At 41.2% G+C, this 20819-nt stretch overlaps 1 protein-coding gene across 4 annotated transcripts in view; it reads right to left on the minus strand.

The window, feature by feature from the left end:
- Window positions 1-20819, minus strand: part of TMEM117 (transmembrane protein 117) — a 635221-nt gene that overhangs the window by 582066 nt on the left and 32336 nt on the right. For 2 of the 4 annotated variants that reach the window (XM_060412709.1, XM_042246833.2), the window contains exon 5: window positions 4444-4748. In XM_060412709.1, the coding sequence (XP_060268692.1) occupies window positions 4444-4720 (277 nt within the window). In that variant the 5' untranslated portion in view covers window positions 4721-4748. Of the gene's footprint in view, window positions 1-4443; window positions 4749-13836; window positions 13953-14375; window positions 14477-16242; window positions 16292-20819 lie in introns of those variants that run through there. The other 2 variants (XM_042246834.2, XM_015094721.3) reach the window with 2 other exon arrangements.

The raw sequence follows: 20819 nt of genomic DNA on the forward strand, positions 1-20819 counted from the left end.
GTCTGTGCTTGTAGTGAACAATCCCATACCTCTTAAGATACATAAACCATCATCACCATTACCACCACCTACCACAAGCTTGCATCTACAAACTGTTAGAGGTTTAATATGGCCTTTAAAAAAAATGAATTATGTACAAAGGGGAACAAAGATGAAAACATTCATCACATTCCAAACTAATGAGGACAATGTGTGTGCCTGCATTAAAATGTGGGTTCTTTTCCACGAGGCTGCATGGCTGTCAGTTCCAGAGTTTCCTCCTGTACGTGCTTTGGTGCAAGTGGACACAGTGGGAGCTGGAGAGAAAACAACTTCATCTGATAGGAGGCAGTCAGAGGAAGTGTCACAGAGAACATAATACTTGAACTTGGATATGAAGGAAAAAGAGAAATTGGCCAAATTAACAAGAAAGGGACAAGCATGATGAGCACAGGAGAGCACGCATGCAAAGGGAGAGAGAATTGAGAAGACAGCAGGTTTGAGAGCTAGCAAACAATTCCGTAGCATGTGGAAAGAGACCAGGTTAAAAGGCAGGCAGGAGCGGACAATAATGTGCTTTGAAGTTTTGATTTTCTTCTGTAGCTGATAGGAGCCATTTACCCACGTTAAAATATATATATATTCTAGTAAAAAATCCAGAATGAGTTGGAGGAAGAGAGAACTATTAGGCGCAAATGACCAATAAGAATTTGTGCGTGAAGGAAGAAACAACAGCCATGGAGAAAGAAAGGAGGAGACTAGTCTGTAGTTCATTAAAAAATTAAATTAGGAGTCCAGTTATCTTACCTAGTAATCACCAAGAGTTGCTGAAGATTATTATCCCTTTTCTAATACCCCATGTAATTTCATAGACTTTTAATAACAGGAGAAAAGAAAAAAGTAACTTACCAAATAGAAGAGATAAAGCTGACTGTTCTGTAAAATCTTATCTATTGTAAGCAAAAAAAAAAAAAAAAAAAAGAGGACACATTTTTGCTAAAATAATTTGTAGTAAATAAACTACATGAAATCTGGAGTGATTTTTTTTTCTCCCCAAGGGTGAATTATATCAGTAAGCAAATTAAAAAGCCATGACTAAATGTAATTTTAGTATAAGAGATAAGACCACAATAGAGTAACTTAACAAAATGTAATAATTACAAAGCCAAATTATCTGCCTGTGTTATTAAAAACCATTACCTTCACCTAAATTTTCTTTTTTTTTTCACCTTATGATTTTCATTCAGTCTTTTAGATAATCTGGTTATTGGATATTCTGGATAAACCGGATGTTCTGATCTGAATTTGCATTAGTTTTCTATATTGAGCAAATTTATGGAATGGGTTACAGATACATCCAGCCATTGCTTGTAACTGATATCTATTGTTCTGCTTGTCCCTTCACCCATCTTTGAAAACCGATCATCTCCTGCTTACCCTTCCTCTTGACCTCTTATATCCATGTGATTAGTATCATAACACCACACCTGTTCAATGTTCAGTGGATGGCCCACCTCATATCTAATTCCTAGTTATCCTTCGTATCAATGACCCCTCTCTCCATTTAACTTCAGCACCCACTATCTTCAGAACATACCCTACTTGGGAATCACCACTAAAGAATGGCTGTACTTCTGCTATAACATGCCATCTAACCACACCCGTCAGTCCTTCCCCTTCTCTGAACAGGATTACCTGTTCACAGTTAGGTTTCGTCCACATCTTCAGGCCCCTGTCCACTCCTCCCAAACCATTGTCTTCCCCACCTCCTTTCCACATCCAGCGAGAACCCTCTGCTAATCACATCAATAACTCTTTCCCTAGAACTTTCCATTTGTTTCCCATCCTTCGTTTCTAATACAGCAAGCCTGAGCATTCCCCAACCAGATGAATCACTCAAATTCTGTGCCAGGTGACAGAATTCTCACAGAGAAAGCTGCTCCACTATTCAGATTGCTGTCATTGAAATTTATAGTGACTAACCACCACAGCCCTTGGCAATCATCAGCAAACCTTGTCCTAGTCAGTTCACATCTACATTCCCTCCTGTAACTCTTTCAAATGTTGACCACTTTCCGGGATAAGAATCCACCTTCCAATGCATGGGACATGGGTTTGATCCCTGGTAAGGCAACCACGACCCTACATGCCTCTGGGTAACTAAGCCCATGAGCGACAACTAGAGAGAAGCCCCCGCACTAAGACCTGATGCAGCCAAACAAATAAATAAGATTTCTTAAAACAAACAAACAAAAAAAATGTTGGCCGTTTTCGTAAGCCCCTTGTTCATCAACCCATCTATCTTCATCTTAAGCTCTTCCTTCCTCACAGTGAAACAGAAATCTCCAGGTGGGAGGACACCCACCTCTCCACTCCTCTGCCTCAAATATACCTACTAGAGTACCAACCTTGACCTCACTCATGACTATCTCTGAGGAACCAAGTCTCTCTTACTGTCCTAAGACCACTATTTGTGCCTGAGTCCTAAGTCACAAACCAAAGAAACCTTCAGAGAGACTGTCTTCCTTCTACACCTTTATCTGTGCTTCAATCTAACTTCTTCCCCCACAATGACAAGCAGATCAATTAATCTCACCTCTTAAATAAAACCTCCATCACCTGAAATAACAACAAAATCTCCCCTTGGCCCCTTAAGTTTTAGCTACTTCCCATTTCCTCATCAAATTTCTTGAAACCACATATTTTATAATAAATATAAAAGATGTACATTTTCTATGTTTACGTAATAGAAACAGATGGCTACAGTTTGAGGAGTAGAGATTGAGAAGAATATATCCGTAACATTATGTGTATGTAGGTACATATATTTTTGTTTATTTCCTAAACCACTGCCATCTGTTTCTAACCAAGCTTCTAGACTGAAAATACCCACACTAAGTGACCTATGATCTTATAATTGCTAAATTTAAAGTTTCATTGCTAAATTCTCTTCTTAATTGACCAGGAGCATTTAAAACTTTCTTTTTCCCCACAGCACTTACCACCTCTTCACATTTTATACATTTATTTGATTAGAACCTTTCTCCCTCCTGTAGGATGTGTTTATGAGGGTAGATAATCTGCATTTTTGATTCAGAATCTAGAATAGTGCCTGGCATAAGTAACCAATGAATTTGTTGAATAAATAGTATCCACCTCCTGGCCAAAATAGTTTGGGCCAGAGGTAGGAACTACACCCAAACTGAGTCAACTCTGGATGTGAGAGTTGGACTGTGAAGAAGGCTGAGCACCGAAGAATTGATGCTTTTGAACTGTGGTGTTGGAGAAGACTCTTGAGAGTCCCTTGGACTGCAAGGAGATCCAACCAGTCCACTCTGAAGGAGATCAGTCCTGGGTGTTCATTGGAAGGACTGATGATGAAGCTGAAACTCCAATACTTTGGCCATCTCATGCAAAGAGTTGACTCATTGGAAAAGACCCTGATGCTGGGAGGGACTGGGGGCAGGAGGAGAAGGGGACAACAGAGGATGAGATGGCTGGATGGCATCACCGACTCGATGGACATGAGTTTGAGTAAACTCTGGGAGTTGGTGATGGACAGGGAGGCTTGGCGTGCTGTGATTCATGGGGTTGCAAAGAGTTGGACACAACTGAGCGACTGAACTGAACTAAAGAGTTTAAACTCAGGAACAAGAGTCAAAACATTCTAAGTGGATATAAACTGACCTTAAGGGTGAAAGGAAAATAAAGCATATGTGATAGAGAAGTTGAGACAAAGAACATCCTTTGTCTCATCATCCAGATAGAATTCAAGCCCTTGTTTCCATTTATCCCAAGTATCAAAACAAGTTCTATCCCTGGTCTCTGTGAAACATCCCAAAATCCATACAGTAAGTTATTTTTAAACATAAACTGATTTACTCTCTTATTCTGTTGCTTACTACCAAGAGATTCCTTATTATAATACAGGTCTCTGGTTGACCAGGAGGCTTAAAATAAACTTCTAGAACCAATGTTCAAAATTACAAAGACAAAAAGGAAAGAAATGAAAGTAACAAGTTAAGAGTTCCCATTCTAATTCCCTGAATGAACGATAGGTATAAATATATGGGCAATGGTTAGCCTACTTTAATGATATGGAATCATTCTGTTTATGATTTACAAACCCTTTATGACATCACACTTAGGTACTACTTCTGGGGAAAGAGCTATTTACACGTCTTCTTTAAGTAAGATTTCACACACATTCATTTTAGAGGTAACACCTTTTTTAAAAAAATTAAGTTTAGAACTAATTTTACCTCATGCTAATATCCCTCAGGACATAGACAAGTACACCATTCAACAGAGAATACCTGAGGAACCAGAGCTACCACAAGACACAGCAAATTAATGCTGGAAGGCAAATGAAATGCATTCTAAACTGGCATTTAGAAATAACAAAGCTCTATCTTGGAGAAGAGAATCTAATAATTACCTACATTACATTTCATGGGTACTTACCAAACAAACGCTGATGGAATAGAAATTTGCCAGCTATTAGTCCTATGAGAATGGCAAGTAGCCATAGAAGCACCTTCAGAAGCCTCCAGCCAACTCCTCGAGGATATTTATTTGTTACAAATGAAAAACAGTTTCCAACAACAATAACATTGGCTTCTGTCTGGCTATGAGAAACTGGGTCCTCCGCAAATATTAAGAAGTTAAAGAAGATCACCAAGTAAGCCACGATCATGCGAGACCAGGGGTGCTGGAAGTAATAACGAAAGTCTTTACCCATCCTTCAAAACTTCACTTCCACAGTTTACCTGTGTGAGAAAAGATACACAGGGTTAGAGCAAAACAACAAGTAGTCCCTCTCTTTCTACTACCTGTTCAGATTTACAACAACCCAATAGAGAGAGATTTGGAAAAGACCAATTCCTAGTTATGGTACCAAGACAAGTTTGAGACTGAGAATAGTAAATACTGTCCCTTCCCTGTTATCTCATCATACTTCTGATCATACGAGGACTTCGGGAAGTAAAAGAGTAGGGAGAGAGAAAGGGATATGAGAGGGCACAATGGGGTCTGAAATTGGGATGATGACTCTTCCTATTTTAGATTATCATTTTTATGTTTTAATCCTGAAACATATCATTTAAAAATTAAAGAAACACAGAGGTAAACTGATCACAAACTAACAAAAAATAAATATCCTCTTCTACCCAACTCCTTCTCCTTGGAGTTAAGATCCCTTAATAATTTTGTGCCTATACTTTCAGATCTTTTTTTTTTTACATTGAAAAATGTGTGCACATGTACAGACTTTTATAAAAATTTTCAGTCTTATTTGTCAAATAATTTCAGCACCGAATAAGTTTCATGAAATAGCTAAGCCTATGGCAGAGTAGTTGCAAGTAGAACTTGGGCAACTGCTTTTGTGAACTGAGAAGAAAGGTAAAGATTTCAGAGAGGAGGACATACTCAAATTGGAGTTTGGAGGATCGATAGAATTTTTTTCCCAGCGACGAACGCACATATGCTTAACCTAGGTGCATGCAAGGGCCCAGAGTCACTGCAAAATATGTAACATGCCTAAAGAGCAAGGCCCTAACACAGATGTGTACTTCAAGTACAGAAGCTTTCTTAAAATGCTGATACCCAGGCCCCACCCCTAAATCTTGCTCAGCTCCTCTCTTTTTCCTCTTTGGGGGCCAGTCTGCCCATAGAAACAAAAGCCTTTATAGGTCCTCCAGGGCTGGGACTGGGTGACTAGTTTATCTAATTCTGGGGTTCAGTCTTGGTGAGCCCATTTGGTGCTCAGACTAAGCTGTAACTCTTTTCTTATCCAGCAATAAAGCTGATTAAATTTACGATAATAATAAAATTCTCATTTTACACATAGAAAAAGATACAAAGATCAAGTCACAAGCCTGAATTAACTTGAAGTCAATGGAAGATCTGAGAATAGCCTCCAAAGCTGCCTCCCAAGTTCCAGTCCAACATTCTGGGTAGATGAATATCAATTAAGACCACAATCTAAGCTAATGAAGACTTGGCTTAATTATTTAGAAAAGTTATGGAAACACACAAAAAGACTGGCAGTAAAATTTAGCAACACAGATAGTCATTGTGCCTTCTATTCATAAAACTTCCAACCAATTTCCTTCTTCATAAATACTCTGAAATATCTGTTCTTAGGGGCTGGAGCTCAGATCACTAAGGGATGGTTTTTTTTTTTTTTTTTTCACATGAGGTTCTTCACCCAGTTACAAACCTACATTGTTCTCACACCAAAGAATGCAGATAAAAGTAGTTAAGAACAAAGACAAACATCATGCATTTTCACAGTATTCAATATGGAAGAATGCCAGAAGGAGCCAGTTGTCAACTCAATTTCATGCAAAACCTTTGGAAGTGTCCAAAGACCACTTTTAGAAGAGAATACACAGAAACACCTCAAGGCCAATGAGTCCTGAAGCAGAAATAGTTGCTACATGCCCATCAGAACTGGACAGGGCTGTCAGTTAAGAAGTTAGTTTCTCTGAAACTTCTCCTACCAATGAGGAATTCTGGTGTGGTTCCCCCATCAACTCCCTTCACCACCCACACACAAGCAAGGCAGCCAGATTTAGACAACTAAATACATATAACTCTGATTCATTTTTAAATAAATGTTTTGTGGAAAGCAGGCATATATTTATTTTATTGCTGTTGTTTTTAACTTCAGAATCTTGCTTTGTGGGCTCTGCAATTTCCACATGTCCAAACTGAGTTACAACATTCAAAAAAATTTGGAGGTAGCTGTTCCTCTCCAATATTTATATTGTTTCAAGAGAGAACTATAGTACTGAACAACAATCCTGCTTTAGTACAGGTCCTAACTCCCACAGCCATGCTATGCATGCTACTACTACTCCCTTATGAATGATAAGAAAACAAAGAAGGGACTTTCCTGGGGCTCCAGTGGTTGAGAGTCTACCAGCCAATGCAGGGGACGTGGGTTAGATCCGCAGTCTGGGAAGATTCCACAATTAAGCCCATGAGCCACAACTACTGAAGCCTGTGTGTCTAGAGCCTACACTCTGCAACAAGAGAAGCCCCCACAACTAGAAGCCTGCACACTGCAATGAAGAGCAGCCCGGCTTACCGCAACTAGAGAAAGGCTGTGCACAGCAACAAAGATCCAGTGCAGCCACTAATAAATTCATATTATAATAATAATATTTCCAATCATGTTTACAGCTTAATCTTCATTTCCTCTAACAGATGCAGTGACTTAGACACTAGCCGAGTGAATAGGATCATCTGGTCTTATTCTTTTATGGTAAACATGTTTATATATTCTTGCCTCACACTCCAAAGTGGAATCAATGCATCCTAGTGGGCCCCAAATTTCAAAACTTACATAACCTGAACAACAAGAGCGCTCATCTCCACTTCCTGACTCCCTATGTGAGGAGGTTGACAAAAGTTTGCCTAGTGATATCAGCCTGTTGTCCAGACCACCAAAACTGCTTTCCCCTCTGTACTTCCCATAAAGCATTCTGATGATTAATACAAACTTTCAGTGACTGTACTGTTAACCCAGGATTGAGGCTGTTCAAACTGACTATGCTACAGGGTATACACAGTCTAAAAACATTTTTTTTATTTTTTAAAATTCAATTCTGCTTCCATATTGAGCTTTTATCTTAAGTAAATGTGCTTTTATCTTAGCTCTTAGCAGATCTTAGTGAAGTTATCTATTTATGTATTTGTCTCCCTCCCTAGATCACAAAGTCTCCAGGGAAAGGGCTGTTTACTTTCAGGGCATAGCACAGTGCTGGCCTCATAGTGGGCAACCAATAAACTGGATAAACTGAGTGGAACTACAAAAGAGAAGCCCCCTTGTATAAATGAGATGAGAAGAAGGCAGAGCAACCTGCCATTCCTTCCACTAAGGAAAGAGAAGAGCATTGAATCCAAAGACTTCAAGAATGATAGGCCAGTAACAAGCACTGATACACCCTCAACCCCATCCCTACAGCTATCATACCATTTTAGCACCAGGTTCTGCACTGTTCTCGTTATTACTAACATTTATTAAAGACGTAACCACTTCGCAGACACTATGCTAAAGGGCTTTACAAACATCTCATTCAAATTTCATAGCAACCTAATGAAGAGATACTCTATTGGAAGCAATGTTTAAACCGAGTTGAGTAGTTTGCATCAAAGAACAGAACAAGCCTATGCCAGAGCCAGGATTCAAATTCAAGCCACGTGCCTTCAACATTCTATACTACATCTTCTCCACACAAAGACATAGATTCCAAAATCTTGTCTTTTTTTATGTTGTTTAGAAAGTTCCTAATGATAAAGCCAATTAATATAAAAGATTCATAGTACTTCTAAGATAAACGAATCTACTATTACTATTCAAACTGACTTGATACCATGATTGGAAAGAACTGGGATCATGTGACTGACCAGGATTGCTCTAATTTTTTTCCTTCTCCTTTGAACATCAGTATAAGTAGTTGAATTGATCTGATTGTCGTTTTGCAATGCATCACTGACATCCATTCTGATTTTCCAACTCTACTTATACAGAACACTGCACCTCTGAGAACTAGACTAATTCACACTATTCAATTTCCTCTCATAATAATAAAATCATGAGATAGATGCCACCATCAGTATCTTGGAAGCCGCTGCTTTCACATAACAGCAGTGACAGGCGGAAACTTTATACCCTGCCTGATAATCCATAGGCCTTCAGTCATGGTTTATACTCTAGAGGGACTGGTATTTAGTGTAGATATCAGAAATGTCATGCATTTTACTACAAGCCAGTATTTTACCTGGTGAAGTAAAGTGAAAGTGTTAGTTGCTCAGTTGTGTATGACTCTTTGGATCCCATGAACTGTAACTCTCTAGGCTTCTCTATCTATGGAATTCTCCAGGCAGGAATCCTGGAGTGGGTAACCATTTCCTTCTCCAGGGGATCTTCTCAACGCAGGGACTGAACCTGGGTCACCTGCATTGCAGGCAGATTCTTTACTATCTGAGCCACCAGGGAAGCCCCATTTCACCTGGTACTAACAGCTAAGAATGGAGAAATGCAAAGTAGGTGATTACATGCAAGTTGGGAGGAGGAGCTCAGCAAAGGCACAGGAAAGGACATCTGGGACAGACATAGAGAAGTATCAGTAGTTCTGTGTGGCTGGAACACAGAGCACTTGGGGGCACCCTCAGATAGTTAAGGATAATCTGGGGCTATTTTAAGGAAGATTACACAAAGGTAATGTTCTTTATTTTACTGATTAGAGACCACAGAATCAAAGATTTCAAAGCAGTACAATTGCTTGCAGCAGGGTTTTGAAAGATTTCTCTGCCTACTTGGAAAATGACAAACTGGTAAGAGGCATGATGAAAACGGCAACCCTAGCTGGGAGGCAGCTCCAACAGTTTACATTAAAGATAATCAAGTACTGGACCAGGAGAACATCAAAGCCCTGATAATTGTTTTAATCATTTACTTGATTGGACCAAAGCACCCTGCCTTCCTCACTTACTGGGGTTTTTCCAAATAAGTGAAAATCTCAAGGAACTTCAAGAGTACAAATTTTATGTTTCCCTCAGCAGGAACCCTCGTTCGGGTGGTGCTTTATGCATAATGACAAGTATGAGCAAGATGGAGTGTATCACTTCCATTAAAAAAAAAAAAAGTATGAGTTCATATGGCAAAGTCCTTGATGAACTAAAAAATTATGCTATACAAAAGACAGTATTACTAGCCAAGTGCCCCCAAAGTCCAGCTCTGCTAATGCAGGTCTTAGAATCTAGTGATACCTAACCAGGTAATATGAACATCATTTGCACTGAGCAGCACTGTGCTAGGATTAAAAAAAAGAATTTCTCCAAATGTTTTGAAGCTCCTTGGTATTTACGCCTGAAAATTCACCTGAAATCCTTCTTATCTCTTGTCAAAGGGCTTATTAAAGATGACCATGCCTGTACCCTGCCAAAAGTGTGAACCTTATTTCAGCACCTTGAATCTAATGTCTTGAAAAATAATTGTTAAAAAGATTCCTTGTACTTTGTTTTTTGTGGTATGCACTTTGTGCTGCAGACAGCTGTGTGTGGGATACTTCTTGGCTGTTTTAGTACAAGACAAAGTTAAAGGTTATCTACTTCAGTTACCTAGCTATAGTATTATATTAATGTATGTAAAGCTCTTTGCAGTTGACAGAACACTATTTATTGATACAATCGTTTCATTTAGTCCCTGGGAAATAATCACTTCAAAAATTGCCTATCAAAAGGGCAGACAGAGCTTTAAATTATTTAATACTATTTCCTTAAAAGATAAATAACAACAGCCTATGTTTATATCACGTTTTACCACTTAGTGTTTTTATCGGGTGAAATCACATCATTAGAATGACTTCACACAAATGATCAAAAGCGTCAGGAAGGCAAAACAAATGGTGATGGGAGAAATATGGTCCATTTCTACCTGACCTGCTACTCACTAGCTCTATGACCTTGAGCAAATCCCTAACCACTCTGAGATTCCACTTCTTCACCAGCAGAATCCTAATGAAAATACTTTCCTCACAGGGCGGTAGTGGAAACTAAAGGAGATTTCACTTGTAAGTGCCTGGTCACTTTCAGACACTTCCTTACCTGAGGACCACTATTAAAACGCAAGTGACTTCTGGTCATTCCCATTAAACATGAGCATGGAAATAACATCAACTGTATATTACATTTACTGAGTGGTTTGTATATACTATTCTCAGTGTCTCAGGATTTTACTATAACACAAAGCATGAATATCATCCTATTTTACAAATATTGAAAATGAGGCTCAGAAAGCACAAGCTACTTGTCCAAAATCATATATAGAGAGTGGTGAAGTCCAGATTTGCTAATTCCATACTAATTCCATAATTTCATCATTCATTTGTTCACTATTCACTATTCAATGTTCACTATTGCATATTTGTGCCAAGCACTGGCCTACACGTGAAGGTTACTAACAAACAACACCCCTGCTGCCTTGAACCTTAGGATCTAGATTGAGAGAAAAAGAAATTAAACAGAGAAAAATGAAACAGACAGTATTTTAGAAAGTTATAAGTTGATGCAGAAAATGAAAAGTTAACATGGGGTGTCAGGGAAGTTAAGAAGGTCTCACTATAAGGTGACAATTGCAGACGTGAAAGAAGGAAGTAAAGCAAGCAGACATCTGAGGAAACAATGATCCAGACAAAGGGAAAGGCCTGAGCTGCACATGATCAGTGCATTTAAGGAAAAGCCAGGAGGCTAGTGTGACTGGACAGCATGTGGGTCCAGGGGACTATGAAGGGACTAGAGATCTGGGAGGCAGTATCATGATCAGGCCTTGAGGCCATCCTACCACATGGGCTTCACTCTGCACAAATGGGGGACAGAAGAGTGATGCAATCTGACCACTCTGCCTGATACTTGGAAATGCACCAGATTCTGGATACATTTTAAAAAGAAGAGATAACAAGATGTCCTGATGGACCGGATGTGGACATGGCCTGACAAACCCCAGAATGGATTTGCCATTTCCTGAGATGGGGAATGCATTTCCTAAGAAGAATACCTCTGGAACAGATATAGGCACTAACATTTTGGAGTGCTTTTTATATTTGGGGCTCTTGGCAAGTACTTTCCATGCATTATCTCAATCAACCCTTAGACCTAACCTTTGGATTTACCAGTGAAGAAACAGAGTTTTAAAAGATTATCTGCCCAAGGTCATACAGATACCAACTGGGGGAAGCAGGCAGAACCACCTCTTTATGACCCCAAAGTCAATACTCTCATTTATTGTGTATTTCCTACACTGAAAAGGATAACCTAAAAACTTCCAGTGGGCAGGAAGCAAGGGTGAGAACTAGGTGGTGACTTACACCTACGGGGCACTCAAAAAATCTTTGCTGATGGATAAATAAGAGAAAAAGTAATGTGTGGATGACAGTTGGGTAACAGACCAGAATTGTGTGAGAAAGAAAAAAAAAGCACTGAAGATTCTATACCAGACAGAGCAGACTCTTGATAAAGGGATATCCAAGTCTGTAAAAAGAGAAATGGCAGAAGGTGAGAAAACCAAATATATATATTTGCCTGGACCAGTCCTGAGGTAAGAATAGGTCTTAGTTTACTATTTGAATTGTTGGATGAAAAGGCAAGCACGAGGAAATGACATAGTATTTTACATAATGCAAGTGCTTAATACAGGTTTTAAAAATACAAATAGCAATAATAACAGAAGTAAAGTTGGAGCTTCTCATTTTTTAGTCCAATACAAGAGACCACACAGCCTTTTAAATAAAAAGCAACCTTTTAAGTCAATCAATGAAACTGCTGTAAGTGGCTTTGCACAAATATCAGGTCTGTACTTGTGGTACCCTAGCTAATTTAGAGGATCACATCCATAAATCACTTCCTAGACTTTCTCTTCACATTGTTCCAATCTTTAAATTACTTGTCTTCCTTGTTAATACCCTCCAGTCTTTGGGATAACAAAGCACTGAACCAATGCGAGTTTTTAAATAGGAAACTTGAAAGCAGAGCAGGTCTGAGGTCCCCTCTAAACACGACATTAGCCAGCTATCCCATCAAAATGGCCTTTTCATGTCCTAAGTCGAAAAACAATCAACAATTAATTCTTCTAAAATACTTAAGACTTTCTCTTCAGTGACATGTGCTGATGAAGAATTGTTATGATCATATTCCAGACACAACATCAAAAAAAGTAAGAGTTAATGAATAAAATAAAATTTACTCATATCTGGAATTGCTTTTTAACTGAGGGACAAATTGAAGAAGCAAATTCAATACAATAAACAAGTACTGGTTTCTGAGTACAAGGCTCAGATGAAGGTGGAGTGGGGTGAGAACAAGTATCTGAGTCAAAATGTCAAAATCCATAATTACCTTTAAAGTACAAAGACTGGGGAAGGAAGAATATAAAGTTAGTATAAACATGACAAAAACTCAGTGTTTTACAACAGAAATAGCTCTTACAGGGACACTTGCTACCCTTTATATTCAATAAACTGGAAGAACTTTATTCTGAAGACAAAACAAAACCCTGAAATTTTCCTAGAAGTTCTCTGGATTTCAAACAACGTATCATTTATAACTAGAGGGAAAACACATTTATTCAATGTACTTTAACTCAAAAAAACACTTCGTCGATCATGAGACTTCTATCTACACATAATACGAAAACAAGCTTGTGATGTTTACTAGCATCTCTCATACACACACACTCGCCTATTGTTCCACGGCGGGTAGAATGAATAAGGGAGCCAACGTGGACCCACATGGGTCAAACACACTTGTGGGCCTCCGGCATTTTCAAAAGTAGGAACAGAGAGATAGCTTTATTAATCGTGATGAAGGTAGTAAACACTGGAAAGTGCTCAAGTTCTGTGCGGTCTGGGGGGGGGGGGGGTTTGTTTTTAAGGAAAACAGTCCTGAACTACAACCTGTTAATTAACGCACAATACTGGGGCTTTCGCTCTGTTCGCATCCTAGGAATCACTGAAGCGAGGAAAGTTCGCCGTGCATCCTGGTGACGTCCCTCACCCCCCGGAGCCCGGGAGTTTGAGGGTGCCCCCTCCCCTGCCCTCCCCCGAGCCTCCTCCGCCCTTTCTCAGGAGGGCAGGTGCGCGCTCCCCTCCCGGCCACTTCACCGACCCCTCGGCGCGCCAGCCCCGGGCAGGAAGGAGAGGCGGCGCGGGGCGCGGGGGCCGCGGCCGGGGCCGCAGTCGCGCGCAGGGACGAGGAGGCGGCGCGGCTGCGGGCGGCCGGGCCGGGAGGGCTTCGCCGCGGCGGGACCGAGAGCCGGGGTAGGCGCGCCGGGCGCCCGGGCCGCGTACTCACCGAGGGGGCCGCGCGGACTCTGGGCGTCCGCACTCGGGAGACCCGGGGGAGCGAAGCCCTCTGCCGCGCTCGCGGCCTCTCTGGGAAGCGCGGCGAGACGGGCCAGCGGCGTCGCTGCCGCGGCTGCTGTCACCGAGCTATAAATACTGGCTCGGCCCACACCCGCCGCCGCCTACGCCAGGCGCCCTCCGCAAAGTCCGCCGGCCGCGGGCCGGGCAGCGAGAGCCGGAGCGCGAGGGCGACGGCGCCGCGCCGATGACCGCGCCGGCTCCAGCTGTGCGGCAGCCTCCGCAGCTGGAGGCATGGCCTCCCGCCGCCCCTGCCCCCGCCCTGCCCTCCCGCTCCCTCCCCTAGCGCCCGCGCCGCGGGCCGAGCTCCGGGGCCCAGCTGCCCGGCCCGGCCCTCCTCTGCAGAGCGCGCGGGGGCCGACTTTGGTACCCAGAGCAGTGGGGGTGGCGGCCGGGGGCGGCGGCGCTCCAGCCTAACCTGTCAGCAGCAGTCCCTTCCCGGGGAAATCGGAGATTTCTTATAAAACCCACCATCCTGTGGAGAACCAATGAGGTTCCCAGGTGGAACGTCCTCTTAAGAGCTGCAAACTTTCTAATGCAGTCAGGTCACAGGGCATCCTTTCTGCTTTTGTCTGTTGGTGTGGGGGAGTGGGGATGGGGAGAGACAGAAACAGCGAGGATGTGAGAAAGTCTTAAACTTACTTTCCAGCTTGTTTGCTTTCTCTCTCTTGCTCTCTCTCTCTTACACACACACACGCTAATATATTCACACATGTATATACATGTTTATAAGCACACATGCATTCATACACACATAGAAATGAACAGATAAATGTACACGCATACATATATATTCATATATACACAGATAAATGCATACGCACATTTACACACGCATGTATACAGAAGCACACACAAGCACAATTGTTAACGTTTTTGCAGCCTGAAGCTCAGAAAACTAACATTCTGTGCTGCTTAAATGATTCATTTGCAGCATGCAGGAGGAAGACCCTCTTATCACATTTGACCGATTTCTTTCTTCGATCCCTGGGTTGGGAAGATCCGCTGGAGAAGGAAATGGCAATCCACTCCAGGACTATTGCCTGGAAAATCCCACGGACAGAGGAGGCTGGTAGGCTACAGCCCATGGGGTCGCAAAGAGTCGGACGACTGAGCGACTTCACTTTCACTTTTTTCTTTCCTACTGTATGTATGTGTGGCCTTTGTTTCTCTCCCTACCCAATAACAACTGCTACTTCAGTTTACAGGTTGCTTATAATGTATTAAAAGCTGCTGTCAGGGATACTGATATTCTATGCTAATGGAAGTGATCACTAGTTTGTCTAGTCAAATGGAAGATGGGGCAATTTATAGCTACTTCCCAGAGAAGGCAATGGCAACCCACTCTAGTACTCTTGCCTGGAAAATCCCATGGACGGAGGAGCCTGGTAGGCTGTAGTCCATGGGGTCATGAAGAGCCAGACAGGACTGAGCAATTTCACTTTCACTTTTCACTTTCATGCATTGGAGAAGGAAAAGCAAACCCACTCCAGTGTTCTTGCCTGGAGAATCCCAGGGACGACAGAGCCTGGTGGGCTGCCGTCTTTGGGGTTGCACAGAGTTGGACACGACTGAAGCAACTTAGCAGCAGCAGCAGCATAGCTACTGCCAGTAGCAAACCTGGGAGAAAAGCCTCTCTCCTGGACTATCAGCATGATTCAGGAATTGATTGGGCAGCAAGAGGGAGAGCTGAGATGTCAGCAGATTTTGAAATGGGGTGGAGAGAGCCATTCTCAAGTCCTGCAGTGTAGCCAGTGTACACAAGGTCCACTGGGCATGCTCTACCATACTTCTCACTGTTTGACATTTGTTCTGCTTCCAAGAATGACCACATAAATCCCCATTGTAGGCAGTTTGTGATCATCTTATTGAACTCTCAGCATAGTGAAGCTTTCACAAGTTTCCCCAGGAATAGCTGTTTCCTATGCTTGCACTTTGTACATTTTACTATGACATTTTTTACATGTGCTATACTTTTTTATGTCTTTTCCTCCCCCATTAAGCTATAAATGCTTTTGAGGGCAGAGACTAAATCTTACCATTGCATCCTCAATACTGAACATACTGAGTTATGGTAATGGCTCAATAAATAGCAGATTAATTCCACAGTTTAACCATTCAAGTCTACCATCTTTTTATATTTAAAAAAAAAAAAAACACTTGTTAAACCATGTAACTAATTAACATGAGCTCCATATGCTGTATCTGGTGCTTCCCAGGTGGCAAAGAGGTAAAGAATCCTCCTGCCAATGCAGGAGACACAAGAAATATGGGTTCGATCCCTGGGGCAGGAAGATCCCCTGAAGTAGGAAATGGCAACCCACTCCAATATGCTCACCTGGGAAATTCCATGGACAGAGGAGCTTGGTGGGCTACAGTCCATGGGGCTGCAAAGAGTCAGACATGACTGAACAACTGAGCACACAGTCAGCATATGCTATATATATATATGCCACTGTACCAGCAGGAAAGTCCCATATTTTAACTACAGTTGATTTGCAATATTATATTAGTTTCAGATGTGCAGCATAGTGATTCAATATTTTTATAGATTATACTCTATTTAAAATTGTTATAAACTAAGGCCTGTATTTCCCTGTGCTGTACAATATATATTTTAGCTTATTTATTTTATACATACTAGTTTATACCGCTTAATTCCCTACTCAATGTTGCCCCTCCCTCCACCCCTCTCCCCACTGGTAATCACTAGTTTTTTCTCTATATCTTTGAGTCATTGTTACATTCATCCGTTTGCTTCATTTTTTAGATTCCACTCCACGTAGGGGTGACAACATACAATATTTGTTTTTGTTTGACTTATTTCACTAAGCATAATACCCTTCTAGGTCCACCCATGCTGTTGCAAATGGCAGAAATTTATTCTTTTTTTTTTCATAGCTGAGTATTTTACTGACACGACTGAAGTGACTTAGCAGCAGCACCAGCAACAGTTTACTGTTGTAAATATATACCACATCTTCTTTATCTGTTGATGGACACTTAGGTTGCTTCCATATATGTCTTGGCTATTGTAAATAATGCTGCTATGAACATTGGGTTTCCCTGGTGGCTCAGATTATAAAGGATCTGCCTGCAGTGTGGGAGACCTCGGTTCGATCCCTGGGTTGGGAAGATCCCCTGGAGGAGGGCATGGCAACTCACTCCAGGATTCTTGTCTGGAGAATCCCCAAGGACAGAGGAGCCTGGCAGGCTGCAGTCCATGGGATTGTAAAGAGTCTGACATGACTGAGCGACTAAGCATGCACATGAACACTGAGGTATATGTAACTTTTGAATCCATGTTTTTGCTTTCTTCAGATATATACCCAGGAGTGGGATTAATGGATCATATGCTAATTTTCTTTTTAGGGTTTTGTTTTTTTTTTTTTTCTGGAGGAACTGTTTACTATAGTAGCTGTACTGATTTACATTCCCACCCACGGTATAATAGAATTCCCTTTTCTCCTTATCTTCACCATGTGTTATGTTTTCCTTACATCTTCATTTAGAGCAAGAAGTCTTCAATAAATTAAAACTGGAAAATCTTAAAACTTCAAGAACTGTGCAGCATAATACTGAAGCCTGTGGCTTATTAACTACCCCACTCCCAAAAAACAAGCCAAATGAAAACAAAAGGCATTTTTCCTATCCCTGAAAGACAGTGTGTACAGCACGCTGTATTTCAAAGGATAATGGGGTGAAAATCATTGAGCAACTTCTCTCCAGATTACTTGAAAGAGAGAACTTGCTCCACTCTATGACTGGTTGAATTACACAGGTATCTACTAGAATGAACTTCAGTTAATCAGAACTGAAATATCGGGCCTGTTTTACATGGTGCTGTTATCCTACCTTTAGATCCCTATCTTCTTAACACATGGTCTGGTTTCCTTTAATAATAATTTTAAGAATAAGCTTAACCAAAACTTACTTGGAGAAGGAAATGGCAACCCACTCCAGTGTTCTTGCCGAGAGAATCCCAGGGACAGGGGAGCCTGGTGGGCTGCCATCTATGGGGTCGCATGGAGTCGGACACGACTGAAGCGACTTAGCAGCAGCAGCAAAGCTTACTAGTTCTTAACTGAGAGGTCTCAAGTTTTAAAGAATACAGTTCTCCAGAACCACTTCAAGGCAAAATATTGAAATGAGCAGGATTTTCTTCAATAACAATGTTCCCTTTTTACCACTGATCAAGAGGCTTGGGTCCTTTGCTTTGGTAAGCCAGGATCTTACCTGGTGGCTCAGATTGTAAAGGATCTGCCTACAAGGGTCTTACCCACCCAGGATCTCTAGTTCAGCCCTAACAACCAGACAGGGCAATAGCCTCTACATTTGATCTTCCTCACAATAAAATGCAACAATAAAAGCCTGATTTATTGAAGGCTTATTGTGCACCACACCCAGTTCATGTATTAAAATGTTAAAATCTTTGCAACAGGCCTGTGAGATAGATAGCTGCTGTTAGTTTCACTTCCATGTTTACCTTTGAGAAAAGAGACACACAGAGACTGATCAGTTCATACAGATCTCATGACTGGTCCGAGCGTGGAGTAAGGATCAGAAACCAGTCAATGGATCTCATCAGCCCAGGTTTCAACCTCTCATCTTATCCTTCCTCCTGTGTACCGCAAAAGGGCTGTGGGTTTTTACAGTTAGAGATCTGGAATAGGGACTATTGGTGTTGAATCTGGTTCCACTACAACCCTAGCCACGCCCTGAGCAAATTGCTACTATAAAACTACAATAAGAATCCCTAGGGCTTCTTTTCTTCATCATTATGTTACTGTTATCCTTATTTTCTAGTCTCTTTCCATCCCAGTTGCTACCTACCACACAGACCTATCGGGAGTTTTAAATGCCTTAATATGTATAAGACACCTATACAATACCAGTTACATAATGGGTGCTCAATAAAGGTCATTCTTCCTTCCCATCAAACTTTATTGTGCTATGAAAACCTTCTTTCAGGTCAAAGTCTATTGGTCCAGTACACAGATGATGATTGCTTACTCATAGAAATTAATCATTTCAAAAAAAAAAAAAAAAAAGAAATTAATCATTTCTCTAATGTTGGCCAGCAGTGTTTGAAAATGGTATAGACACAAGCCCCAGAAAGACGCCAAGATGGCAGGGCTATGTATCTCCCATTAGCCCATCCTTATTTTAACCAAACGACTCCATTTCTTTTCTTTATAGGCAGCAAACTGATCCCAGTTTCAGACAATGTCCAGGCAATGATAGGAACAGTGGAAGTAGGAAACTCTCAAATGAAAACTCTCCAGTCATCTGCCTACTCCACCTCTTCAAGCAGAGTCAACCCTGCCGATAGACAGGCTTAAAATGTGTCTTGTTTACATATAATTTCTTTGTAAAATCCAACCGAGTGCAGAAATTAGAAGTAACCACATGAGATTATGTTTCACTGTTTACCTCATCCCATTAGACTAATAATAGAGCTATACTCCATTTGAAAAAAAAAAGAAAAAGACAAGCTCAATATACATTTCAAAATTTGGTGAAAACTTTTTATCAGACCAAATGATCCTCTCTAAATGGACCTTTGAAACCAAAAGGAAACTATAGGAGGAAGCATCTGTAATCCATATCAAGTGTACCAGGAAACCCTTCCATCAATGATTTGATGAACTCCGAGCAAAACTATTTTTAACTTCCAATAGGTCAGTCAGACTGATATTAATTGCACACTCCAAACACAAACAACACAATTTCCTGTTGCCACAGAGGCAAGAATAGACGTTTGAAGCTGATCCATAATTTTCTTCTGGTATTTAAAGGCCAGTGACTCTATTGCCAGGATTCTTCTCAGCAATCCTAACTGTGAATGTCTATCCCCATGGGACGCAGTGTACTCTGATATATTTTAGTTAGTCCGCAGGTCCTGAATTTTGCTTGGGGAAAGATGACCATCACATGTCTACTGCTTGGACCATTAGAGCCTTTGCTGTGGGATCCTGGTTCTGCCCAGATAGTGGCAATGTGATATTAAGCCAATTACTGAACCTCTATACATTAGTAGTACTTGCCTTATAGGTTGTTAGAGGGATTAAATAATGTGTCTCACAATTTTAACATTTGGCCTGGTTCATATAAGTTCTCCATAAATGATCTTCTTATTATCATAATTATTTATCTCCTCCCTGCCCTGCTTATATTTCCATGGAGTTTCTTTTACCAAATGACTGATTCACCTAGCCCCCACTTTAGCCTATAAAGGGCTTGGCAGAGGGATTTTTCTCTACAGGTTGTAAAACAAAAGAGTCATGCAAACAAAGCGTAGACTAGCAGTCATAGGGAGAGTAGAGCTGTCACCTGCTTGGTGGCCAGCATTTGCCCTGTCTCATGCCCATCCTGAAGAATCTGCATAAATGCAGCAGTTCCTTCAAAGAGCCATTTCTGCTATGATGACCGGGAGGGTCAATTGTTTCACTGCCCACTCACTTTAGTTGTTTCTACTGCCTCTTCTTGATCTCTCCCTTCTGCCTCCCACCCACTCTTACATATACAGAGGCCCTAAGAGCTAACCAGCCCTTCACTTCCAGGAAGCAGCACTTGACTGAGGTTGGGGATGACTTCATCCACAGGAATGTGACTGCTGGTTTTAAATGGCAAATTTGCCTTTGGGAAGTTTTGAGCTGACCTTCACTTTCTTCCTGCTTCATTTCTCCTAAAACAAATGGCCTTTTTTTTCTTCTTCTTCAGACTCTTTCCAGTAGATCCACTTAGACAGGTTTCATAGACAGCCCAAGGGGGAGAGGCTAGATTCAGGGACTTCAAAACTCTTGATTAGCAGCTTCAGCTGCATGCAACAAATTCCGATAAATTCTCTTTTATTTTTTATTCTGATAAAATATTTTCTAATTTTCCTTGTTATAGCTTCTAGATACACCTATC

This window comes from Ovis aries, chromosome 3 (genome assembly GCF_016772045.2).
Source record: "Ovis aries strain OAR_USU_Benz2616 breed Rambouillet chromosome 3, ARS-UI_Ramb_v3.0, whole genome shotgun sequence".
NCBI lineage: Eukaryota > Metazoa > Chordata > Mammalia > Artiodactyla > Bovidae > Ovis > Ovis aries.